The 27,512-nt window shown below is 42.2% G+C and overlaps 1 protein-coding gene across 2 annotated transcripts in view; it reads left to right on the top strand.

Annotated features, from left to right (window-relative positions):
- Positions 1-263: 263 nt before the first annotated feature.
- LOC118081799 (tetratricopeptide repeat protein 27) overlaps positions 264-27,512 on the top strand; it is a 93,377-nt gene continuing 66,128 nt past the window's right edge. Inside the window, exons 1-9 of one of the 2 annotated variants that reach the window (XM_035108253.2) lie at positions 264-520; positions 2,582-2,765; positions 4,753-4,882; positions 5,443-5,583; positions 11,035-11,137; positions 14,338-14,502; positions 20,048-20,184; positions 22,648-22,760; positions 23,871-23,937. In XM_035108253.2, the coding sequence (XP_034964144.2) occupies positions 430-520; positions 2,582-2,765; positions 4,753-4,882; positions 5,443-5,583; positions 11,035-11,137; positions 14,338-14,502; positions 20,048-20,184; positions 22,648-22,760; positions 23,871-23,937 (1,131 nt within the window). In that variant the 5' untranslated portion in view covers positions 264-429. Of the gene's footprint in view, positions 521-2,581; positions 2,766-3,419; positions 3,513-4,752; positions 4,883-5,442; positions 5,584-11,034; positions 11,138-14,337; positions 14,503-20,047; positions 20,185-22,647; positions 22,761-23,870; positions 23,938-27,512 lie in introns of those variants that run through there. The other variant, XM_035108254.2, reaches the window with a different exon arrangement.

The raw sequence follows: 27,512 nt of genomic DNA on the forward strand, positions 1-27,512 counted from the left end.
GGCGCCAGCCGCACGGCACGAGCCGCAAGCGGTGCCTCGAGTTGCCGCGCCAACATCCCTCGTGCGCGTCTACACACTACTTGGGAGTCGCCCCACGCAACCGAAACGTGCCAGCTCGAGCCGCACAGGGATCCGCGTTCCTTGCCACATGCGGCATGCGCGCGCAATTCCCGGCCCGGGAATAGGTTTTCCGCCAGCACCTGACGCCGAACAGCGTCGTTGCGCATGCGTTGCTGCCCTCTCTCCCACCGACCGACCCGCCCACCTCTCCCAGGTTGCTTAGCGCGACTGGCATGGCGGCTCCCTAAGGCCGCTTAGTGCACATGGGTTAGACTCGCCACGCGTCAAAAAAAAAAAAGGGAAAGGAAAGGAAGCGGCTTCTCCTCCGTCTCGTCTGTGCAGCAGGAGCGCGCGGCTGCCTCCGAGAAAATGCGGGCGTTGGAGCGTGTGTTGCTGAGGGGCTTCCCCAGCGCAGCGGAGTCACCGCGGTGGAAGCAGAACGAGGCGGCTTCGGCTGCAGGTAAGGCTTCGGCGAGGCAGAGCCAGCCTTCGTCGCTTATCCTCAGGCGCCCGTTGCCTCTCGCCCTGGCAACGGGATGTGAGCCGTGCCAAAGCTCATGGTAGGGCAGAGGGAGGAAGGGGAGGCGGCGCTTCATCTGCCGGCAGGGCCCCCTTTCCTTCGTCCTGCCTCCCCTTCCCCTGGTACCTACTTGAGTGGGGAGTGGGAACAGGGGGCGGCGTGTCCGCGTATGTCTCCCAAAGGGAGTAGTCGCTGGGGTTATTTATTTGCGGGGTTGCTGCTGCTGCAACCCTGGCAGTCGTTGGAGGTGCCAAGGGTATAGTGCTGGAGGCAATTGTCAGTGATGCCTGCTTGTGTTCCGGGATGGATAGGAGACAAGGAGTCATGGGGGCGTGGAGAGGCAGTGAGTCTGACCCCCAACAATCAGTGGATCTCATTGTCACTTTTTCTCCTCTCCCCCGAAAAATAAAATGGGGGTTTACTTGAGCTTCAGTAGTGGGTACGAATGTCGCTCGTTATGATAAAGACTGCCCCTGGGATGCTGGGGCACGACGTTGCTTCGTAAATGATTGAACTGCCAAGTTTTTTGCTAACCTTTATTATAACTTAAGTATGTCATGCTATTTCGTGCTTACTGTCTGACTGTTACAGATAGGCTCCGAGAAGTCGCAAAAGCCTTTAGTGATCCTCCTCTCGGTACTGTTGTTGCCACAGAGACTATTTCCAGTTCAGAATTTTCCTGATCATGGAATGCAGTAGCCACGTATTAACAGTGCAATATTTTGTAAACCTCCTCATGAGATGCGCCAGCATGACAAGTTGCTGTTAACTGGTGTTTTGAGCAGTGCTGTTTTTCTAGAAAAAAAATGCCAGAACCCACCATGAGCACCTCTATCATTCTCTAGAATGGCAATGGCGCTCACTTGAGAGGTGCCAGACAGATATTCCTTAACTTTGGTTATGCTATTAGAGGTCTGTAAAGGTGACAGTAGATATCAGGTTGGATTTCTAACATAGAGGCCCAGTGTGGATTATCATTCAAGGTTTCAGAAACCTTGGTTTATGAGCGTTTGGCCCAAGCACTCTTTCCCTGCCTCTTCCCTTCTCCCTTTGCACACTGGCTTCTGTGTGAAATCCAGTTCTGTAGCTACTCTCCTAAACTACAGTTCCCTGCTGCATCCAAGCTGGGAAACTTTGCACAGGAGCCAACTCCTAAGGGCCAAGGTCCCTTTGCCCCTCCCAAAATAAAATATTTGAGGGGGCCAGGGGTCCCCAAAGTTGATGAACATTGCCATTCAAATGGTGCGAGTGCACAGTGTATTGTGATCAATTATGTGAGTAGGGCTTACCTACCCCCTTCCAAATATTGTATTCAAGTTGGCACCCTTGGGCCCAAGTACATTGCCTTAGAGCACAGTGACCCCCCCTTTTGGGCTATGGCACTCCCTCTTAACTAAGATTCATTTGTCACCCATATATTTAGATGTCAACATAAGACATATTTATTTTTTCCAGGGTTTTGGTAGCTAGCTGCATGTTTTAACAGAGAGGGTTTTTTTGTCCACTACTTTGTGTCTTAAAGGTTGTTCCTAATCTGTCAATGTTTTAAATGACTGTTCTATGATGCTTTGTGTGTGTGTTGTTAGCCACCCCGGGGTCTTCAGGGAAGGACAACATATAGTAACGATAGTTAGATATAATACACGTTGCTATCTGAAAGAGGGTCTTGTAGGACCATCAAGTATAGAATCTAAAATTACCTAGCTGCACCACTGCTTGCAAAGAATGTGTGAGGGTTAAGAGCAGCTGAACAGCTGGTTCTTGTTTACAAATTTCAATCTCTTTAAAATCTTTGTTGTAAGCACACCATAAGAGTCCAGTATGAATGTTGTTTTAATTTAGTAAATGTCAATGGGTATTTTTCTAAAGCAACCCAAAGTCTTTTCCTCTGATATGAGATGTCTTAGAATACAACACTATAATTGTATAGGATTAAGTCTCTTTTAAGTAAGGTACGATTGCCCCGAGTATACATTAAATAAAATGTATGTTTTATTTTAGAGAGTGGGTCCTTGTTGCAGTTGCTGTTGGAAGGGAATTATGAGGCCATTTTACTAAGTAAAGCAGTCCAGGATATTTTCAGAGCACCTGAAGTAGCAGAAGAGGATACCATTGCCAGCTACTTAGAAAAGCAGATTCAAGATTATCTGGACTGTTCTTCTGTAGATACGGATCCTATGGAAAGGTAAAAATAATTATTTGAAGAAGAAATTTATTTTTCATACTTTACGGTATAAAAATTAATAACAGTACCAAAATAAAACAGCTATTCCAAACACATCCTAGTGTACTATCTCAGAAGTTATGGGTTGTAAGTCTTTTGAATATTTAGTGTTCAGATTTTTCAGTTTCTCAGGCATACCAGTGGGGCAGAACTTACCCCAAAGCCTGTAAGAACAAAAAACATTGATTTTCCCCACTAAATTAATGGGGAGGGGTTAACACATCACAAGGCAATGTACAATTATTGTTGAGGCCTGCCTTGAACATGGAATTATGGAGTTAATTATAAAACAAAAGTTTTATTCTTTTCAGAGCTGCCATGATTTAACCTCTCATGTTTCACCTTACCTGTTGACAGAGGGTTAAAAAGAAAAAGCAACATGAATTATGAAAATAATTTGTAGGATCAATGCAAATCTTGCAACATGTTTTCAGTAACCCTAGTAACTGTAGACATCTGTTGTAAGAAAACTGCAAGGATTCACTATGACTGAGACTTACATATGAGGCACTTTGCACCATTTTCCTATGTGTACCTCTTGAGCATTTTGTGTTTGTATCATGGTTTTTTAGCCATATTAGATTGGGACTGAACTGATTTGTTCTGATTTCCTAGTTCTTGGTGGGTGACCACATGGGAGAACACATTGAAATATTCTGAATCAAAACTGAACAGCTCTATTTGTCCTCCGTGACAACAGTCTAACAAGTATGTGGGCACATAGTTGGGCTTATTAAAAAGTTTTATTGCAATCAGTTGTATTCATGAAAAACCAAGCTGCTTCTTAATTCAAATCTTAAGTATGCTTCTTGCGTTGCTGCTGCTGTTTGCATTGCAATTGCTAAGAACTTTAATGTTGAGATTTCAAAGTGGGTTGTTTTTTTAAGGCTTCCCTGGTATTGAAGGGAGACATGAACAAAGGCAGAGAACAGAAGCAGAAAAACAGAAATGAAGAGCTGTGAAGATAAATAAGAGACAGATGGAAGCAATGTATTCTGAGTGGACATTCACTTGCACAACTGGGCTTCTCCTTCCTCTTCTCCCCACTCGCAGCTCCCCAAGCACCCCCAGAATCTGCACAGGAGGATTGGGGACCCCACAGAGCCGATTTTAAAGCTGGGCATGCGGGAGGAGAGAAACTACAAGTTCTATTGCACAAGCAGATTTCCATTGTGTAAGCAGGCTGCCACAGTTGGGTCTCACCCAGGAGGAGTCATGTGCAATAGCCCCATCCGAGGAATAAATAGGCGCCTGGTTATTGGGATCAAACTCATTATTTTTACATCTTGGTCTTGATTGTTATAATTGGCAACTGTTGTAATGCACAGGTTGCTCTTCCCTGGCATATCTAAACTGACAACCTGTGCAGATGGGGCAGGACTGTGCTTCTCATTGATGGCATTCCTATTTTAAGAGGTTAGGTGCATAATAAGATTTGTTTGGTGCATTGGGTGAATGAACATAGCTGGCTCTATGCTGCCCTACATGTTTTAGAATGTGTACAGGCAAGTTCTGCCTTTTATGTGCCATTGCCTTATGCATCTAGCCATGCAACAACCTCTGATAAATCCAGATATAATTTTATTTTCTCAGTTTGAGGGAGATTTCCTGCCCTTCTTCTGGTTTGGGAGAAAGGTAGAGGATTCCTCCATTACTTATGCAAAATTTAGAAACCATTTTTATCTGTCAGCAAAAAAAATTATTGATAAGTCAGTTCAGTACTTGAAGCATGTCAGGAGAATAAAATCTTACAGCCTTCCTTGAACAATTGAGTTAAATGTTCTTCAGATGGATATTTTTTCATGCAGATTTGTAACTGTTCAATTTTTTGGTGCATCTTCCATCTTTTAAACTAAAGGCTTGTATAGAAGGAACAGGACAATTTCTACCTACTATTTATATGTGTGTGACCATATCAATAAAAATGGAATTGTTTATTGTCTTGCAGGCAAAGTGTGGTGTTTCTACTTGGTGTGGCAAGCCTGCAGTTGTTTGTACAGAGCAACTGGACTGGGCCTCCTGTTGAATTGCAACCTCAGGACTTTTTGCAAACTGTATTACTAGAACAATACAATGAGGTACTGTTCTCTCCCCTCTCTCCACCACCACCACCCCACTCCCCAGGACAATAGTATAGTCACTGTCTTTTAGTGGAAAAATATTGATATACATCATGCTGATCTTATCTTGCTAGGTGTAAAAATGAAAATGAGAATTGCTGCAGGTGATCTTTTATTTTCCTCATGCTGAACCTGCTCCTCAGAAATGGTCCAGCGTTGTCACAGAAGTTAAAGCTGATGTATAGAGATTGTGCTCAGTTTAGGTGTATATTAGAGAGAAACCTTAAACCTGCAGTGGAATAATCCATTTTGCTTTGATTTTAATGGGCAATTTGCATATAGCATGCCATGTATAAGTTCAGGAATTATTGACAATGAGAGGTGAGAGGAAGGATTCATGGTTTCAAAGCACCATTTGCAATGTGAACTTTCTTCTGTGTTTGAATTTCTGTATTGTATAAAAATATTTCGAGGTGGATGGGCTAAAGTAAATTGATGTGTGCGGCATGCAGAATTTGCTACCTCTTGAAGATTAATTTGAAGTTGCCTAAAGTGGGTTTCTTGTTTGCTCCTTCCAGCCCAGTACATTGTCTACAGCTGTGCTGAGCCTGCTGGTTCTAGATGGTGAATCGATCTATAGCCTGACTTCCCATGCTGTCTTGCTGATGCTAGCTAGAGCAGTGCTTGTGAATTCAAAGCATAAGCTAGAAGCTATACAGGTAAGGGGAAAACCATGAGGAAATACTTACACTGGTTTCCAGCTATCAGTGGGCTTATATTATTCATATTGTTCCTTGTACCATATGCATTTCTTGAGTAACTGGGGAAAACAGGACTAAGGCTTGGAGGTACAAAGCCACAGTGTAGTGAAAGGGTATGGCATGCAGGGTCAAATTAGTGAGAAGGTACTGAGTTGTAGCCTGGGAGTAAGCTGGGAGAAAGCAGAAAGGCAAGCAAATCCTCAGTTGTAGTAGCTTCTGTGGTAGCTGCAGGAACAAGGCTTCCTTGCTTGTTGTTCCTGAGGCAGCCACTCATATTTATTGTCGGGCTCTCTGACCCCCCTTGGTGTTCTTTCTCAGAGTGACTCAAAACCTCATTAGTTTGCACCTGGCTTCTTCCCCCAAGTTCGGCTACACAGTGGTTGGTGATTATTTACATCAGGCACGTCCAACTCCCAAGAGACTGTGATCTACTCCCAGTATTAAAAAAAAGGCAGTGATCTACCCATTGTCATTGGAGGAGTGTGCGTGGGGCGGGTGGATTGCCCAGAGTTATTGAGCTTTTTTTGGGGTAGGATTGCCCAGGGTTCTTCAGCTTTTATTTGTTAACTTTCGGTAAACTTCATTTAATCCTACTATCGATAAGGGTCCCATGATCTACCAGGATCAGCCGGGGATCTACCAGTAGATCACAATCTACTGGTTGGACATGCCTGATTTACATGATGCTGTTCCTGGTGTCCAGTCACAGGCTCTGAACCCTTCATTCATTCATTTAAAAGTGTTTCTAAACTGCTTAATGTTTTTGTTTTTTTTAAAAAAAATATAAATTTTAATACTACTTTTTAAAATATATACCGTGTTTCTCATATTATAAGACATGTCTTATATTTATTTTTTCCTCAAAAAAACACATCATGGCTTATTTTCAAGGGATGTCTTATTTTTATTACAGTACATGGGTAGTGCAGTATGAGTAATTAGTGGAATAGATCTGGGTGCCCAATGGGAAACCAATGCAACCTATTGGAGATTTAGGAATTAGCAAGCTATCTCTTAGTACCCATTGCCAATGTACTCCTACAGTTCCTACACATCATCATCATCATCATCATAATTAAACCTACCTTAATGCAGCTGGGAATTCTTTTAAAACCCCATTTGTTGATCTTTCCTATGGGCAAGTCTGAATTTGTGCGTAGTCTGACCCCAAGCTATTTTGGCACCTGCTGATGCATAAAAACCCCACCAGAGCCTCCTTCTAGGAACGAACAAGCCATACATAAAATTAAATTCTATACGGTAGCCGCTTGCCGCCCTCTCACGACAGGGGTGAGAGGGAAACCTCTCCTGGCCATTTCCTCACCTCCCTCGTTCGTTTGCGCGCCTGCCTGTGCGAGCGGGGCTTCGCGCGCCGCATTCAAAGGCTGTAGCCGGGTCCCGGGGCTTCGCGCGCTGTGTGCAAAGGCTGCAGCCGGGTCCCGGGGCTTCGCGCGCTGCATGCAAAGGCTGCAGCCGGGTCCCGGGGCTTCGCGCGGCGCGCGCAAAGGCTACAGCCAGGGCTTCGCGCGCCGCGCGCAAAGGCTGCAGCCGGGTCCCGAGGCTTTGCGCGCCGCGTGCAAAGGCTGCAGCTGGGTCCCGGGGGTTAACGCAGCAGCAGCATCCGGTTCCGAGCAGCCCCCTTCCTTTTCCTCTTCTTTGCCACAGACCTGCGGTATGGCTTATTTTCGAGGTATGCCTTATATTTTGCCACCTCAGAAAAATCCTGCCATGCCTTATTTTGTAGGGATGTTTTATAATGTGAGAAACACGGTACTAAAAATGTATATTTTTGTACAATTTGTAAAAAGAAAATCAGTTAACAAATATGCAACCTAAAACTAATAAAGCAGTATAATGCCCCAGGGAGCTTTGGCATTTTGAGTAGGCCATTCTGCAGTATTTTTACCTTGTGAACAATCAACCTGGAGATGGTTGGATCTGTGCTCCTTAGTGCCTGAAAGAGGCTCTGTCTGATATTCCTGTGCTGGGCTAGTTCTGTGGGCTTTGACAGAGTACTGTGAAGCACTTGTGAGTTGTGGCAAAATACTGTGAAGGATCCCTGATGCACAATATTAAAACCTATTTTTCCTCCTTGACTGGTAACACATTGCTGTTCCACTCATTGTGCATTTATGAACATTCATTTCTTGCCTTGGGCCTCTAAACAGTCACACCAAATAGTATAAAGGAAATAAATGCCACCATGGAATAGGTGAAATGTTTTAAATGCAGTTCTATTGCTGTATTTCTTTCAACCAAGTCATAACAAAACTCTTTCCAGTCTGTGCTCAGAAAAGGGAAATACTTCTGCAAGTACAGTAGCAAACCAATATCACCCTCATGGTAATTGCAGGGCATTATGTCTTCAGTCAAAATCAGCCATTCAGCTGTGAATATTCTTTGCCCTTTTCAGTGTACTGTATTGTTTGTTTCTGTTTATTTTAATGATAAACTTTAGTCTATGCATTTTTTCTGTACTGTATTTTAAATGATACATATTCCTGCTCTAAGACCATTTGGGGAAGTGCAGATTATAAATTATAAGTGACAAATTTCTTCTGATTGGACAGCATGGAGCATATCTTTTCAGTCTGTAAGTCCCAACAGACTGCAATAGAGTCCTGACTGAAAATGATCTGTAGGGGGGGGTTACATGGTAGGAAGTATAAGATGGAGTTCATTATGTCCTCAACTGCAGTTTGGCAGCATATGCACAGTCATTGTTTGTTCTTACAATGGTATATCTGTTGTTGTTTCAATTTCTTATGCACAACTTTTTTAAAAAATCACAGCCACAAGTAGATCCTAATATTGTATTTTATATTAAGTGACAAAGGGCACTTTCTGAAAGCATGATCTCATGAACGCTTTCCACAGAGAAGGAAGTGGAAGCCCTTGGAAATATTTTTGCTACTTATCAGCAGTCAGGACTCTGACGCAGAGGATTGTGAAGACCAGCAGGGCAAACAGCAAAGGTGCTGAACCCAGAACCTAGCCAGACACATACCTACACGCCATGAGATGGCATCAGCTGAGTCATATTCCACTGAGGAACTGATCCTTGTTATACCAGGGGGCTTGCATTTTCTGCCTGAACACTAGCATGGGCATCACAGAAGGCAGGAGCTGAATTAGGCATATTCAAGGAGATGGCTATCAATGGCTGCTAGCCAAAATGGCAAGTAACGCTTGCAAATGCAAGTTGCTGGAGACCGCAGGAATGGAGATTGCTCTAGTACTCAGGTCCTCCTTGCGAATTTCCCACAGGCATCCAATTGGCTACTGTGAGAACAGGATGCTGGCCTAGGTGGGCCGGGAAGGCTCTCCTTACATTCTTAAGTTCAGGATTCCCACCCCCCTTTTCCTAATAGTCACTTCCTTTTACTTGTCTTGCCAACCAAAGCCAGAGTAAATCTACGGCCTTAATACAGGCACGATGCTAAAACATGGTGTAGTGTTATGAGGAAGAGCAGGAATAAGTTTATACACTCCTCCGCACATGAGAAGAGGAAGTTTAAACCTTCCATTTGTGGTTTCCTATTTTTCAAACTGTGGTTTGAATAATTCAGTCCAAGTGAATTGAACCACCAAACCTTGTTGTACATTGTGTGGTTTGAACAAACCAGAATGGCCAAATGGTCAGGGATGATGGGAGTTCTAGTCCAATGACTCCTGGCACCACATTGCTTTCAGGCCTGCTCATAATAAACTGGTTTTATGACCTTGTTGTTCTGGGTGTTGAGAGTTGTTTAAATGTCAGTCAGAGTCTTAAAAAATTTCCATATCGGGCAGCAATACATATTCGTTTATTTTTATTGTGTTCACATAGTGATGCTTGATAAACGAAAAGCTGAAATATTAGTGAACATCCAAAAGAGGCCAAAAGGTACTTTTAAAAAATAAGTTTTTTATCTGGGTTGTTTGTACAATTTTCCTCAAGGCATGCTTTTTGTATTGCAAGCTTTGGGTAACAAAACACTGCTTTTTAAATCCCTGTGGAAAATTGTCTGTAGCATTAACTGCAGGGTGGCAAATAGCATTTACAGTCTAACATAAACTGCCTTGTAGGTTCCTGAACAAAGTGTCAAAATGTAAGAGCTGACCTCTCTAACAGTGTCTCCTGAATACGTACCTTATTTTATTCAGCTTGATAGCATAAGTCATATTTCATTGTGTCCTGTGTGAGACAATACAATATCCATCTTGACAGGTGTTTCTAGAACAGTTTTAATAAACTGCATGTGACTGTTCCTTGAGATATTTTTGCCCTCAAATCATGCAGTCCTTATGATGCCTATTGCAGGCGTGTTATACCATAATTGCCTTGCACTGAGCAGAAGTGGCAAAATCAAGACTAGATGGCTAACTAAAATTTCCTATTAGATGCTCTAAAATGGTATTCTGTTACTTCATAAGCACTTCTGTTGTCTTATTTCAGTGACATTAACAGTTTTCTGAATATTCCAAGGTTTGCACATTTCCAGTCATTCCTCTGGGCCTCCGTTTTCCTATACTAGCTATATTGTTGTTCCTTTCTCTACAGTTTCCATTCTTGAACTAGATTCTCATAGGAAACTGCCTTAGATTGATTCAGATCTAATTGATTTTCTACGTCTGTGCTGACTGGCATTGGCTCCCTGAGGTTTCAGACAGGAGCAGGGACGAACAAAGGCGTCGTGACACCTGAGGTGGTGCGTCGCTACAAACGACACATGTGCCACACATGCGCTGTACATAGCGGTTTGGTGGTGGCGCCATATGGACAGTGCCGGGATCCTCTGCATGCGGCTGTAGCGGCGACAGGGATTGCACCGCCGTCCGTCTGCCGCTCGAGCAGCGCCAGCAGCAAAGCGCTATGTACAGCGCATGTGCAGCGGCATTACATACAGCTCATGTGTGCAACGCCGCATATGCGCTGTACATAGCGGTTTACCGTCGGCGCCAGGATCCTCGGCTTGCAGCTGCAGCCACAAACAGAGGATCCTGCATATGTGGCTACGGCAGCGCAATGGCTGCTCACGCCGCTGCAGCGGGACGAGCCCCTGCGGGGTGCCTTCTTGTCACCACGCCCAGACATGGTACCCGGGGCGAACCGCCCCCCCCCGTTGCAATGCCACTGGACAGCAGTCGTTCATAGCCCTCCTTAGGATCTTTTGTATATCATTTACCACTGAATTGCACCCTTTCCTTTCTCTCCCACTGTACAAATTCCGTTTCTAGGAATATGAATCCTGTGATCTTTGTAGAATATATTTTTCCAGGTCAGATGATATCACTGTTGCGATAAACTGGCTGTTTGATAAGGTACAATTGACATGTGAATGTGCTCATAATAAAATAGAAACGTGGGGATGGGATTTGAAACCAAGTGGATTTAATGTTTTCAATATTCTTCGCTGCCATTTTTAGACATTGCCTTGGTGGACTCTACGGTGTGTGAATATCCATCAGCAGTTGTTAGAAGAAAGATCACCTGAACTTTTTGATATTGCCCAGGCCTCTATACAACAAGGTATACTTAAATTTGACCCTGGATATTAGTGGGAGAATCACACGTTGCATTCTATTTGGATGACCATTCTTTTCTTATATTTGGGATTATTTGTGTGTTTGTTTGATTGCTTAGTCCAGGAAGCCAATCATAAAAAGTTTCACGGGAACTATTTTTTAGGACTTCTCACATAACCTGAGAGAACTGTGAAAACAAATGAATTTCAATGCACCCTGCTATTGATTTGTAAGACATTTGCTCACTGGCTGTATTTTGATGTCACACTATACTTTAGGATTATATTCAACACTGCATGTGGAAAGATCTGCCTGCGGGACCTCCCCTTTTTCCCTCCCCATGCATAATCTCCTCTGGAGGATCTGAATGTCCTTGCTCTAAAGCAGGCATCCCCAAACTGCGGCCCTCCAGATGTTTTGGCCTACAACTCCCATGATCCCTAGCTAACAGGACCAGTGGTTGGGGAAGATGGGAATTGTAGTCCAAAACATCTGGAGGGCTGAAGTTTGGGGATGCCTGCAAACACATGTAAAAATGGCATTAAAAAAAAGTCAGGTTGAACGTTACTAGGATCTATGCACCTTCTGTATTCAATTAAATTTGCATTTGGAATTGCGCGATTTTAACGGATGCAATTAATCCCCAAAACATCAGTATACAGTGGAACCTCGGGTTGCAAACGTGATCCGTGCGGGAGGCACATTCGCAACCCACAGCGCTGCATCCTGTGCATGCACGTGATGCGATTCAGCACTTCTGTGCATGCGCGAGTGGCAAAACCCGGAAGTAACCTGTTCCGGTACTTCTGGGTATGGCGCGTCCCCAACCCGCAGCGATTGCAACCTAAGGTAAGGCTGTATAACTAATTGGAAAGTTGCTTTCAGTGAGCAATATAAAGCAATGTTCTCCTTCATCCTGGAACAGCCTGGCAAGGAAGGTTATTATTAGCATAGTAATTGTAGGAATAGAAAGAAGATTCTTTAAAGAAAAGATTAATTACATGTTCATCCAATGGCATTTAACCTCACTGCAGGCTGCACTGCACAGTGGTTACCATACAGTTTTTATGGATTTTGGTCCATTTCGATTTGGAAGTAAGTCACATTGGGATCCACGTAAGCATATGCAGGATTGAAAAAAAAAGATCTCTAGCAACCTTAACTCTTTAAAAAAAAGGGGGGATGATAATGTTACTGATTAATTAGAATAAAATCCCATTGAACACAAGAACCCTGCTTGATAAGACCAAAGACTCGTATATTTCAGCATACAGTACTATTTCCCACAGTAACCAGCTGGAACAGAGGCATATCTAGGCTCCCTTGCGTCCTTGGCAAGGAGCCGTATTGGTGCCTCAACCCATCCTTTGCACCCTTGGCCTGGAGATGTTGGCCACCCAGAGCAGTAAAGGAGCGGCCCTGGGAGCAGGTGGGCAGGCTCCTAGCTACTCCAAGTCAAGAGTAGAGATGCTGTAATGATTGTAATGCTGTAGATGATTCTGTCATACCAAGCCAGTAAGTGTTGCAGTCTTTGTGACCTCATTGTGTGGTTGGGTATATTTTATCCTTCTGTTCTTCCTGGAGGGGTGTTTTGTAACCCTTGAAAGCTTGAAATACTTTTCAAATACAGGATCAAATCCCCATAAATGTGCTAAGTTGCCTATTCTTCTTAAAAAGGTCATCTTTAAATAGCAGCCAGCTTACAGCAATATTAGCAAATAATTGCAAATATGTGTACAGTCTTGTAATTTGACAGGTACTTATTCAATCAGCTGTAAATGATTTCTAGAAATGTTCATAGCTATGTAAGTTTCGTTATCATTTGTGTAGCAAGCAAGATAAAACTTGACTGGAACAGATTATGGGGGCATGCAGGGAGATGCAATGGGAGGAGAGCATGGGGAAGTCCCATTGTGAGAGTGCAGGTCTGTTCTGCTGGCAGATAGATAAACTTGGGAGTTTTCTCTTTCTGTTTAATGTAACCATCTCAGCTTTGTGGATAACAGCAAAGTATTATGATCTCAGTTGCTGATATCAGTGGGGCAGATAAAGATATGGTCTCATGTTTTTCGGCTTTAACAACAACCTCTGTTTGAAATAGGATGTGGTTAGTGATGACTGTGAAGACAAATTGGAAGATAAAACAAATTAGCTTTATATGACAACATATTCTGGTTTGATACCAAGATTTTTCATGCTTGAAAGCAGTATGTTGAAATAAATTATACTTGGCAGGTACCCTAAGCATCTTTTTTTATAAAAAATTACATCATTTGGCTATTACTAATACCTTGTAACTTTTAAAAAAAATGTACCATGGAGCTCAGCCAGTTTCTTAAATAGGAAATCTTTACTAGAGTTATCATTCAATTCATAAGTGCAGAGCAGCAATTTTTTACACACACACACACACACACACACACACACACACACACACACACACACACCAGTCCATCTTCTTGATGCCAAATCTATAAATATCCAGTTCCCTTTGTGTTTGAAAAGGGTATAAAGGCAAAGCGTTATTGCATACTTACTATTCTGTTACTGTGGTAGGATTATATTACTGCCCTGTCTGGTCTACAACCTTGACCAGCTTCTATGAATGTAAACCTTTATAAAGTGCTTTCATTATGGGAAAATGGGGCTCTTTGAGGTGTATATATGTATGAGATCGATCCATTCTTGTAAATAGTTTGGCAGCTTATTTAATAAACTGCACTAGAAAATAATCTAGTATTTTCAGAAATTGGTATTTGGATGAAATGCTTTGTACCGTTTAAGGACTATAACCTTGCATGTGGCCCCTGACTTCTAATAATCCTAGACTTGTTTTTCAAGGCTGGCACTGTTTTCCCCATGGCAGGCATGATTTCCAGTCATTTTGTTAATGGTTGAGATGGGAATGGCCCATGAACTCAGGTTTACCTTTGCCCTCCCTTTCTTTCTTGCAGATCCCCCACCCCTGCTTTTCCATATTTGATTACAGTGGTGGAGTACTGCAACTACTACTGCTACTTATTATATTGCTATCCAAAGTGTGCGAAAACCTAGAGGACAAAGGAGCCTCTTTAAATTTAAAAAACTGATGTTGGTGTTGTCTTGAGTGGCAAGTCCAAGGTTTTTTCCTCTGCTTCTCATTTTTTGTTTCCTTCTCAGTCCCATTTCCTAGTTGCCTCAACACCTTTTTTTTTTTTTTTGCAGTGTCTGAAATTGAAACTTTATTTACTGATGACGAGTGCTGGCATCTTGCTGTTCAGTTCCACCTGGAGTGCGCTTACACGTTTTTACATTACTATGAGTATAAAAAAGCCAAAGAACACTTTATTGCAGCCAAAGACATAACCAAGTTACAGATTAATTTAACAGGTATGTTTCTTTTCCCACTTCTCGAACATTAATATTTAACACTAACTAGGTTTTGTTTTACTTGAAAGTTGGAAAAGGAAGATAAGGGAAAAGGTGTTCAAGAGTGCTTTATTTGGGAATTACCTTTGATGAAATCATAGAACCATAGAATAAAATCATAGAATTGTAGAGTTGCAAGAGACCTTGAAAATCATCTAATTCAACCTCCCTGCAATGCAGGAATCTCAACTAAAATTTTTGGTTTTGTTCTAGAAGTATAATTTCTAACATAAGAAGTACCTGCTGGATCAGGCCAGTGGCCCATCTAATCTAACACAGTAGCCTATTCTCACAATGACTATCCAGATCTCTGTGGGAAACCTACAAGGCAGTATGCAGGGTCAGGGCTCAAGAACACTCCCTCTTCCTGTGATTTCCAGCAACTGGATTTCAGGTGCATACTGCCTCTAACAGCTGAGGTGGCCATTACATTGTGGCTAGTAGCCACTAGTAGCTATAGCCTCCATGAATTTGCCTACCTTCCAAGTTGGTGGTCATCACTGCCTCCCGTGGAAGCAAGTTTCATAGTCTAAATGTGTCCTGTGTGGGGGGAAAGTATGTCCTTTCATCTACCCTGAACCTTCTAACGTTCCTTCAGCTTCATTGATATCCCCAAGTTCTAGTGTTGTGAATGAGAGAAACCTTTTGTCCACTTTATCGTGCCATGTGTGATTTTACAAACTTCCATCATATGACCTCTTCTTCACCTTTTCTCTCAAGTAAAAGTCGTAAATGCTGCAACCTTGCTTCATGGAGGAGTAGCTCCAACCCCTTGATCATTTTGATTGCCCTTTTCTGAACTTTGTGCTTCTTTTAGTTTTCTGCTTAGGCTGCCTGTTCATTAGATTGCATATGTTTCCTTGAATACCAGTTGCTGGCACAGAGGGAAGTGGGAAATGGACAGAAATCCCCTCTTGAGAAGGCTTATATGTGGTCAGTCTTTAGGAACTTGGTGCATGAACTATCTCACTATTCATCGCCTCTAAAAATAAATCCCTTTCTCAGTTGGTAGAGCATGAGGCTCTTAATCTGAAGGTCGTGGGTTTGAGACCCACGTTGGGCAAAAGATTCCTGCAATGCAGGGGGTTGGACTAGATGACCCTTGTAGCCCCTTCCAACTCTGCAATTCTATGATTCTATGAACAAGCCTTTTCACTAATCCATAGCACAAAAATATCAACAAAAGGCATTAGTATGAAAATTTATACAATTCTAGGATTCTTCCATGATAATTGACTATTTGATAGTTCTCTGTCCTTTTCAGCCAGTTGTTTTGGTGCTGGCTCTGCTTTGCCTTCTCTCTCCCCCCACTCCCCACAGCCTTCTCTTGTTTTATCTTTTAACTGGCATGTTCTGTAAAAAGCTGTATGATCTGGAGGAATTGCCAACATTGTGGGATGGGTTTACGACTTGCAGCTGGTAAGCTTTGGGTGAAGAAGAAAACTGGAGTTGGAGCATTTAGAGTAAGCATTAGCACATCAAAATACAGCTGTGGTTTGTATAAACATGACTCAGTTGGGAGTCTGCTTCCTTTGATCGCTGCCTTGCTCTTTCCAATTTTAATGTCGCTGAGCCTAAGTAAGCTGCAAAGTGTGAGGATGTCATGTACAATCCTTGAAGAGAACAGAGATCTTCATTTGGAAGTGACAGGCGCACAGTTTAATAATGGTGAATGGAATTACTTGTTTATCAATTACAAGGTACAACAATACAATAAAAAAAAAACATAATGGGGCTTTTTGCAACAAGAAAGTGTTGGCTTCTCATTCCTTTAGGAATGTAAGCTTGACCAAGAGGCAACACTGAGTTACTGTTTTTACCTGTAAATAATGTACAAAGCTTGTGGCGATCTGTGTGACCTGACACATCTTGTTGAGGAAGCACCTATCACACAGAGCATCAGGAGTAGCAGCATTATATACCATTGGGGAGAAGAGTCATAGCTCAGCAAGGGAGCATGTATTCTTCCATTTAGGTTCAATTTCCAGCTTCTTCTATTAAGAAAAATTCAGAGGTAGGGCTGGGAAAGGACTCTGTGTGCAAGACTTTGAAGAACCATGTCAGTAAGGATAAACTGAACTGGCCTAGATGGACCAATTGCCTGACTTTGCGTAAGAGAGCTGTCACCTCTTTATATTCTCAGAAATGCATCAGAGAGCACCTACCAAGTATGTTATGACAGGAGTTGCTGTGATTCTAGGGGCATAAAATTCTCAAGATTAATTGCAATAAATTCTTAAAATCAGGATTGGGACATAGTTGGTTCATGAGCCATTCTTCTGTCCTGTTTGTTGTGCCTAATCTTTGCTCTTATTTGGGCTAGTTCTGCCTATCTGCACACAACTCATGAATTGATTTGCATCTATGGATAAACTTGTATGTATTCATGATTGTCTTACGGAGCTAGAGTCCAGGTTCTGTTTGACTGCATGCTCAGGTTAGCAGAGGTTTTATGCTGCAAGATAATGCAAGTAAACGCCTATTTTTCAGTTGAATTTAAAATAATCAAGGTTTCAAACTATACTTGGCCTTTATACATGCTTTAATGAGCAGTCCAAGTGGAACTCGAAACAGGGTGAAAAAAATCAACAAATAATCAACTCTGATTGATTTAAACTTGCCGAGTTTTCAACTACAAGGGCATTTGTCTTAATATAATTGTCCTCACGGAAGTTTCCTGTGAATTCGTTCCAGAAAAGAGTGGAAGAAGAATTGTTCAGTTTAATTTTAAAGAGCATGTAGCACCTGCTGTACTTTAAATTATTTAGTGTGTTGATGTCAATTGGCAAGTTACGCACAACTTCCCAAGGGTGCCATAAGCTAAGTTAAAACGGTACAGCTCTTGCACAGTCCGAAGCTGATTTATTCTGTGTCAGCTTAGAGCCTAATAAACATACATTGAAAACCAACAGTTGTTAATATTTTTGTTACTTCTAAAGTTTGGAACTGGTACAGGTTGGTCAAGAGCCATTGAAAGTTGGGGCCAAACTGGATGTGGCACCAAATGCATCTTGGCATTTGAGGTACATATTTATTTATTTTTTGTAATGTAAATTAGTGACTGATGGTGTTAATGGGGAATTTTCTTCCAATGAAAGAGCAGCTTCAGAGGGACCATTGCAGGGCAGGGGAGGGGGGAGTTAAATAACCATTCCACATGTGATCTCAATAATTAAGTCTCCCAGATCATATTTACCTTAACATGCATGTTTTCTAAATGCAAATATGCATTGTATGTCACCTCTAGTTTGGCCTCCCGTTGGATAATCTTGAGTAACATGTCAGTAGTACTGCTCCTTCCATGAAGGCAACATTGGGTGTTCTTGACTAGGAAGAAGCCTGCTCAGTGGAAACTCCTGTTGACACATTTTTGAGGACATTTCAGATTGCTATTGTGATCCAAAAATATATCATGACAGTCCGCCCCTTAAATCAAACACTCTGTTTAAAATCAGGGGTCAGCAAACCTTTTCAGCAGGGGGCTGGTCCACTGTCCCTCAGACCTTGTGGGGGGCGGCGGACGACTGTATTTTGGGGGAGAAATGAACAAATTCCTATACCCCACAAATAATGCATTTTAAATAAAAGCACACATTCTACTCATGTAAAAAACACACTGATTCCCAGGCCATCCGCGGGCTGGATTTAGAAGCTGATTGGGCCAGATCTGGCCCCCGGGCCTTAGTTTGCCTACTCATGGTTTAAATCAGTAGCATAGGAGGAAGCTGAGTAAAGATCCAAAACGTGTGCATTTATTTATGGTCAGAGTGAAGGAATAGGTTATTTGGGTGTCAGTACCCAGATTAGTGAGGTTAAATGGGACTTGCCAATGTCAAAGAGAAGATCTGTTGCTGTGGTCTTAGTGTGAGCTAATGAAGGTCTCTCGTAAGTGCTTTAGTGCTGATGGGGAAAGGCTGTATTTTATCACAGTGGTGTCATGTCAGTAAAAAGCAAAACTAAGTCCACGCAAGTCTGAAATGGATTTCTTTCACCTGAGTTTGGACCCATCAGTAGGGAGAATGGTGGCATCCACATTCGTAACAATAGAAGATGTTAATGCAGTATGTTAAGAGCTGGATTTTGTTTTGACCCAGTTTACATGCTGATTTACTAGAGAGGTAAACAGCTGCTTTTGAGGCTTTGTGGTCTGACTTGCCGTAACTTGAATGAACACAAATTTAGTGTTTTTCAAAAGCATATTTTTCTGCCAATGACAAGGAGAAAAGTATTTTCTGTTTGGGTTTTAAATGAGCATTGTCAGAATGAATATTTTATGAGTTAGCTATAAATCTGTACTCAACAGGGCTCAAGCTGGAGTAGTGATGATCCATAATTTAGTGGTGCCACCGTGCTATAATTAGAGAAGCTTGCCTTATAATGTGACCAAAACTATAACATCTCTTTGAAACTGCATGGTAAAAATAGCCCCCCAAGTGCTTTGCTTAGTTTCTCTAATATGATTAAATATGATAAATGACTTATTGATTTTGTACTTAGATATGTTTGTGAAATTGTAATTCCAATTGGGATACATTTTGGTGGAATAATTATTCCTAATTGTTATATTATAATTTAATTCTAATTAAGTTACAGCTCCACATACATAATTCTGTATTTTATTTGAAATCTGATCTGTCAAGGCTCTGATTCTAACTGACCACTATCAGAATCTCTGGAAACTGTTGCTGCAGTCAATATATTATCCAAGGCTGCTGCTTATAAGTTCCTAAGGCAGTATAATTGAGGAGACCACAATCCAATTGCCTGACAATATCTCCCAGTGGTTTCATGTAGTGCTAAATGGGATAGAAGATAAAATGAAACCATATTGGACCACATAAGGCAGGGATGGAACTTATGGCCTTGCAGATGTTGTGGGACTCAAAATCCCATCAACCCCAGCCAGCATGGCCAATGGACAGGATCAATGGGAACTATAGACCCACAACACCTGGAAGGCCACAGGTTTCCCCAGTACTGCTTCCTGGAACCTGCCTCTACAAGTCTGTAACTACCACAGATTAGTGCCTCCTTTTCCCCCAGATATCATGAAGGATCATGTTAAACGAGAGACACCCTCAGTGTAGCAGTGTGTCCTTCTAACAGTAATCAACTTTTATTGTGAAATATACTTATCAAGTGTGTTCAGTCATTTATTTATTTATTTAACTACCGTAATTAACAGTACAACTTATATTGGAAAAAGCCACTGTTTGTTAATACATATTTGTGCTTTGTTGTAAATTTTATTTATCTACTATGACATTTATACCCGTCCTTTGCTCTGTATGGAACTCAAGATGGCATACATGCTGTTTCTAGTCCATTTCCCTTCCAGGCACTGACCAGACTCACACCTGCATAATCTATCGACAAGGATGTTACATCTTGTGCCTTGAGAACATACCCTCATACTCCATGAAATATGTATATGTGTCTCTTAAAGTGTAACTTCGGTATATGTAACTAGAATTTCTGTTTCCTCTTGATGACTAACTTTCTGCAGGTGCCCTGGGAAAAAGGACAAGATTTCAGGAAAAATATGTAGCACAGCTCATATTAGATGTTCAAAGGGAAGATGGCATCCTCCTTCCTCACCGTGAGCTTAGTCCAGCACCTTCCCCACTTGAAGATTTAACAAAGGTACAGGAATTTTTCTTTTGAAATGTAACGTGCTGTTCAACATAAGTAGATTGCCATGCTTGCCTGTGTATGTCTTATTAGAAATAATAATAAAGGGGATTTTGAAGGCCGATAGAAATTAAGACTGCACAATGTGTATGAAACTACATTTCTTTTATAATGTATAAATCTTACCTCATTGTGTGCTGTAAAATGGTAATGGCAGATTTTATATATAGTGGTGCCAAGACTTACAAATTTAATCCGTTCCGAAGGCACCTTTGTAGGTCGAAAAATTCATAAGTCGAAAAGCGCCATTGGAAATGCGATTTCCCATAGGAATGCATTGGAAACGGAAAAATTTGTAAGTCGAAGCAACCCTATCAAAAATTTCGTAAGTCGAAAAAACCCTGTCTACTTACTTACCTTTTTTTAAATATAATTTTTATTAATTTTATGATAAGCATGAAAAAAAGAACAATACAGAAAAAATAGACAATCATAATCCCACACCTTCCACACACACCCCCCATGAGTCCCCTCCTGCCACAAGGAAGACCCACGCTGAGCAAATAGTCGAAGGTGGTTCATTTTAGTGGCTGGGTTTCTCCCCTACCCCTCCTCCCCTCCCCAGCGCCCACCCCCCTTGATAAGTATCTAAAACCGCCACGGTTTCCGTTCGGATGTTGAGAAATTTTAGATACAAGTATCTAAAACCGCCACGGTTAAATTTTAGATACAAGTATCTAAAACCACCACTTTAGATACAAGTATCTAAAACCGCCACGGTTTCCGTTCGGATGTCGAGAAATTTGGTTGTCGAGTTGTTCGTAAGTCGAGGTACCACTGTATACAGTATGTATGTATGTATTTACTTACTGTGCTGAATAAATCCGCAAAGCTTTGGCCATTTTAGCAAGAACTTGCCTGAGCCTAATGATACACACACAAAAATGCTTTCATACTGCTGTGTGGTTTCAAATATATATTTGGTGCAACATCCTTAGAAGCTGCTGCCACCTTAAATCAGAGATGAATATGGGAGAGTGCCAACATGCATGTGTGCTCATTTGTTTGTTTACAGAGGCAGCTTCCTGTTGAAGAGTGTTGTGTTTGGGTGGTGCTCTACTGATAAGCATTGCCTGTATGGTTGTTTGCCTTTCACTAGCAGTGACTCAAACTAGATTCAGACTACTGTACTGTGGGAAGATGTAGAAACAGTATCCTTTGTTACCATGGATTATTTGTTCAGCAGTTTTCAATGAACAGCCTTTGCTATTCTAGGGCAGTATTCAATGAAATAGTTGCATGCATGTAAGCAGGCGTGTTCTGGGACGGTGGGGGGGGCTCGGTCCGCCCCAGGTGCCATTCCAAAGGGGGGGACAAAATGCTGACCGCCAATTGGCACCTCCTGGGGTGCTTGCTGAGCACCCCCAACGCACGCCACGCCCCCATGCCTCCAGGGACTCGCGCCACTCCGGGTGCCGGAGCAGGTTGCTCCGCCTCTGCATGCAAGCATTGCCACTAGTGCAGTGATATTCTCATGCTGTTGCACCATCCTCAAACCTGCTTTGGAGGTTTGCGGGTTTGCGGGTTTTCTGGGTTGCGGGGAAACCCAGAACAAATTTAGGGGTGCATGCAGGGAGGAGAGGGAGAAAACGTTTCATTGTACAGGAATAAATCATTGTGCTGGCAAAATGTTTGCCTTAGCACTATCTCCAATAACTTCTGTTTAGGCCATACAGAGTGCAGGGAAAGTTCACAGCAGCTTGTATTGCAACCTGGAGCAGCATGCTGAGGTAGACATGCAGTTCTCTGCACTATGGTCCATGTGTTCCTCCACGCTTGCACATGGCTTAGCATTTAGTCTGAACAAGGGATTCTCGTTTGTTTTGCACTAGATGTGACCTGTCTCTTAAGGTTTGTTCATAGTTTTCTGATTGGATATAAGGATAAGCTGGAGATTGTTGTTTCCTTCACATGTTTGCAAGGAGGAGCAAAGCAGCCCAGATTGCCACATTCACAGCAAGCCATTAACTAGGGTCCAGTGTGACATGTTTTTAAAAAATGCCACTTTGTGTACATGTACATTTAAAAGCTGTCATTAGATATCAAGAATAAGAATCAGTCTAGCACAGTGGTTTTCTAACTTTATATTTCATGGATAATTTTCCACATCGGCTTTACTGAAAAACCCTTTAGCAACCATTGCAGGACCTGTGTGTGTTAATTCTGTTTTCCATTCATGGTTCTACAGCTCCGTCAGTTGTCCTGCATTATTTAAAAAAACATCTTCCATGCAGTTGTGTTTCTGCTAGGAAAGAGATTTTATTTTATTTTTTACTGATAAGTCAATATGAGTATTTATATTTTTGGCAGAGTTCAACACCAATGCTGCTGTTCAGGGTTTTTATTATTGTAACTTTCAAATAGTTGAGCAATTTTAATGTGAATCACTTGTGTGATTTTCCCCCCCCCAAACAGAATTATGATTTGAATGATGACACAGTGTTAAATGAAATAAAGTTTGCAGAATCTCATCAGAACCAGATGCCTGACTTATGTGCAGAAGAGCTTGCCGTTATCCTTGGAATTTGGTAAGATGATATTTGTTGGTTCCACTTTGTCACTCTTTCAAGTGTATGGCTACAGCAAAATGATTATTCCATAAAAACTTGTTGGTGAAGTACTTTTGAGGTTCGATCCATGCATGCACTCACCTGTAGGGCTGGTTGACATTCCTTCTCTTTGTACCTTCTGCACACAAAGCAGGAGAATAAGGGCCAGGTTAAACTCAGTTGTGGAGCTACAGTGGAACCTCTACTTACAATCATAATACATTCCGGAGGCCCGACCACTGGGCGAAACTGGATGCTAGTAGAGGTGCCGTTGTGTGCATGTGCATTTGGCGGCAGCCGCTTGTGCGCACACATAGATGGCAGAAGCTGCTTCCGCGCATGCATGAATCACGGCAAATCCAGTGTTTACTTCCAGGTTTGCCGCGGTTGCAACTTGGAACGTCCACGAGACGAGGCGGCTGTAAGTCGAGAATCCACTGTATTGGAAGTCAGTGCAATGAGTCCCATAGTGCAGTGGAACTTCCCCCCACATCTGCTCCCCAAATCTGCTTGGGAGAAAAGAGGGAAGAAAGCAGAAATGTTTGCGCTGATGAAATATTCACCTCAGAGTGACATTGAATTTCATTTGATTTGGCTGCCCTTTGACTTTAACAACTTGGTGTATTATAAAATATATCTGATCTGATAATCTGAACGTTTTGTACATGATATTTATAGCTGCCTCACAAGTTTTGAAAATGAATTTCAGAATGTTTCTATTTAACAGACAGTAAAATTTGGCTGATTGGCAGGAGTTGTATTAATTTCATTAATCCCTCTTTGGAGGTTACAGTATTCTCTGGGCATCCCTCCAGGTGAAGTGCGTCAGGTGAACAGTTTTTTCTTCACCTGAACAACTTAATTATATGTTAAATCCAGGTGAAAATGTTGTTGACTATTGTGTATTTTATGTTTAATATTGTATTGTAATTGTCAGACAACTTAATGTATTTAATTGATTAGCAATAATTTTATTTTAGCTGATTTGTACCCAAAATCTTCATCCAAAGTTGCCTGATGTGACTAGCAATATAAAATGCAAAAAGCAGTAAGGCTCAGAATGTGCTTTTTTTCCTCCCTTCTATGCAGCATAGACTTTCAGAAGAACAACCCGGTTCATAAGCTCACAGAAGAGGAGCTGCTTGCTTTTTCATCAGTAAGAAACTTACCTATCTCCACTTGCATTGTGTGTAACATTGTTTAATCGCTTCTCCCTTTGCACATAGCAGAAGGAGCAGCCAGATTGGGCCTGGTGGTCCCGCGTCCGTCAGTCTCCTCTTGTTCAGGGGATGGTCTGAAAGTGCCTTTTGTGCCCATATTGTGCACAGCTGGAAATCCTGGGTGATTAAGTTTCACAGTTGTGTGGAGGGATCTGTATAAATTATGCAAAAGTATTTCTTAAACCACTTTTCGTTTGCATCACAAACTGTTCATGGCTCTTTACCAGATGTTGGGAACCTCAGTCCTGTGTGTGAAATTGTGGCCCTCCAAGCAAGCCCTTCTGTCTGGCTCTTTGAACTCTTCCTCAGGCCGCCCCCTTCCCTGACTCTGTTTTGCACCTCAGTGTTTTTGCCTGGCTGGAATGTGCCCTTGAGCACTGACAATGCCTCTTGGTTGTCTGGATGGAGAATAATAATAATAATAATAATAATAATAATAATAATAATAATAATAATTTTATTACTTATACCCTGCCCATCTGGCCGGACCCCAGCCACTCTGGGCTGCTTCCAACAGAATATTAAAAACACAATAAAACAAACATTAAAAAATTCACTAAACAGGGCTGCCTTCAGATGTTTTCTTAAAAGTCGGTTGTTTATTTCCTCGACATCTGATGGGAGGGTGTTCCACAGGGTAGGCACCACTACCGAGAAGGCCTTCTGCCTGGTTTCCTGTAACCTCACTTCTCTCAGGGAGGGAACCGCCAGAAGGTCCTCAGTGCTGGACCTCAGTGTCTGGGCAGAAAGATGGGATTAGAGACGCTCTTTCAGGTATACTGGGCTGAGGCCGTTTAGGGCTTTAAAGGTCAGCAGCAGCACTGAGGGGTGTGCAAGTTTTTAAAAACTAGCCTACTGTACAAAAGCAAAATGTACATTTGTTGCTCCAGCCATCACTAGCAAGCGGCCTTCAGAAGAGAATGCGGCCCTGCCCCCATCCATGCACTATGCTATTTGTCTAAAGTGCCATCTTCAGTTTGTGTGTGGCAGGTAGTCACATTCCTAATAGTTGTATGGGAAAGCAATCCAATCCAGTGAGTTAAGTGTTACACTTGGAGTAATTGCCTGACAAAATTGTCTTGGACAAATTGCTTTACATGCTCAATCCCCACTGACCAGGAGTGGTGTTTGGTGACAGAGATTACTTAATATTTTGACAAGTAAGTTCAAACACATGTCCAAAAGCTGTTCAGAGTTCAAAGCTGTTTCTGGAATCTGTTTGACAGGTTTTGGGGGGATGATAGTGGGGTGACTTGGGGGTAGCTGGAAATGTAGCTAGCTTCCAGCTTTTTGGTACGATACTACCTTAATGAGCACATTTATCAAAAAAGTATTCTTCTCATGGTTGAAATAGAGAAAAATGTTACAGCTCCTTTATATCCATAAGAATTCCCATCTATCTTCGTATTTTGCTTTGTGCACCATTTCATTGCTGGAGAAAATGCAGCAATTCTCCCCCGAGTGAACTGAATGAGTGTGTTCTGGTTTCCTTGATTTCTATTCTAGCTGTTTCAAAATTATGAAACCAGAAAGGCTCGATTAAGAGGTTGGCTTTATGAATTGCTTTGTTCCTATGCCTACTAAAGCTTTTACTGAATACTGCATTTGAGATAATACTGGGGAGGAAACGGACAAAAATAGCCACTTGTAGCAGAAGTGTAGGCTTGTATATATGGTATTTTTCATACCCAGTTTTATTTGTGTGTGTTGAAGTAATGAAGCTCTTATTTTGAGCAAATTCTTCATGTAGGGAGCGTGTATACTGAAACAAGTCTAGACAAGCTTATTCCAAAATACATCGTTTAGACTTTAAGGTGCCACTAGACTCATTTTGTCTGCAAATGGCTAGCATGGCTGCCCCTCTGAAAGTTATTATTACTGTGCCATCTAGTGGCTGATTATTTGAATACAAATGCACCAGTGCACCTTCTGCCGCTCAGTGAAGGAAATTTCAATGAAACTTTTGCTGCCCTTGAATGATGTATTGCCTGTCATCAGCCATTATACTTATTGCTAGTGTTAATACTGATCATATTATTTGTCAATTCATAGATGCAGAAATTGGCCATGGGGGGAAGAACCTTCTCAAAGCATCTTACTTTTGTACTAACTCTCTAACCTTCACTGTACTTCAGGAAGTTGTGGAATAAAAGGAAAGTTTCTAGTCCTCAGGTGCTTTTGGTTAGAAGCCGCCAATTATATTTGCCAACACCGTAAGCATCTTCCTATTTTATGCAAAAAAATTAATTACAGAAAGAGAGTTTTTCAGTAAAGCCAAGATTGATGTTTGATGCTAGCTCCTCTAACATCATATACACTGTTGTGTGTATGTGTGAGCAGGCATCTTCTCAGCCTACATGTGGATTCCTAAATCTGCAGGCTGGTTAGATGGTTGTCATACATTCATCTGATATCTACTTAAATATGAGACGTTTCAAGATACCTTGAAGCATCAGCATCCATACAGCTCTTTTTAAAGTGAGTCATGAGTCACCACTTCATGGTGGGCATTGTAGCTCAGAATCCCAGTAACCATGTTGATCTGTCAACACACACACACACACACACACACAAAACAGATCAAGGTTGGTGATGTTTTGATGAACCCAATGACTCTCTTTTTTTTTGTATTGAACACCTGCATTTGAACAAAAGGCCAGGGGAAACAGTGAAGGATGGGTAATAATTATTGTTGCTTCAAGAGAGGTCCAACTTAACTTTCATCAGCCTACATTCCTTCCATACCCCTAGTCTTTCTCAGGGTTTTTGAGTTGAGCTGGCTGTCATCACTAGAGGATGTCCCAGTCTTTTCTCATCAGGAACCTTAAGTTTCAAATTATATTGGTTGACCACTTCGTTCAATATACACTTGATTTCTCTTATTCTCTCCCTCCTCGCACTCTATAAGAGCTGTGACAATCCATAACTCGGTCTCCTCCATCACCCAGAGCCTGGAATACTTATCTCTTTCATTTAGCTTTCCTCCCCCATAGGTAAAGGTAAAGGGACCCCTGACCATTAGGTCCAGTCGTGACCGACTCTGGGGTTGCGCGCTCATCTCGCATTATTGGCCAAGGGAGCCGGCGTATAGCTTCCAGGTCATGTGGCCAGCATGACAAAGCCGCTTCTGGCAAACCAGAGCAGCACATGGAAACGCCGTTTACCTTCCCGCTGTAGCGGTTCCTATTTATCTACTTGCATTTTGAGGTGCTTTCGAACTGCTAGGTTGGCAGGAGCTGGGACCAAGCAACGGGAGCTCACCCCGTCACAGGGATTCGAACCGCCGACCTTCTGATCAGCAAGCCCTAAGCTCAGTGGTTTAACCCACAGCACCACCTGCGTCCCCCTCCCCCATAATTAGTAACAATTCCCCCATAATTCCCCCTTCCTCCCCCATAATTAGTAACAATTCCCAACTGTATGGCTGTTGCTTCCCCTTTTGCTGTTCACCTGAGTCTCCTGATAAGGGTGGGGGAGGCCTATATTTCCATCCCCGTCCTTTCAGCATGTC

This window comes from Zootoca vivipara, chromosome 3, assembly GCF_963506605.1.
Source record: "Zootoca vivipara chromosome 3, rZooViv1.1, whole genome shotgun sequence".
NCBI lineage: Eukaryota > Metazoa > Chordata > Lepidosauria > Squamata > Lacertidae > Zootoca > Zootoca vivipara.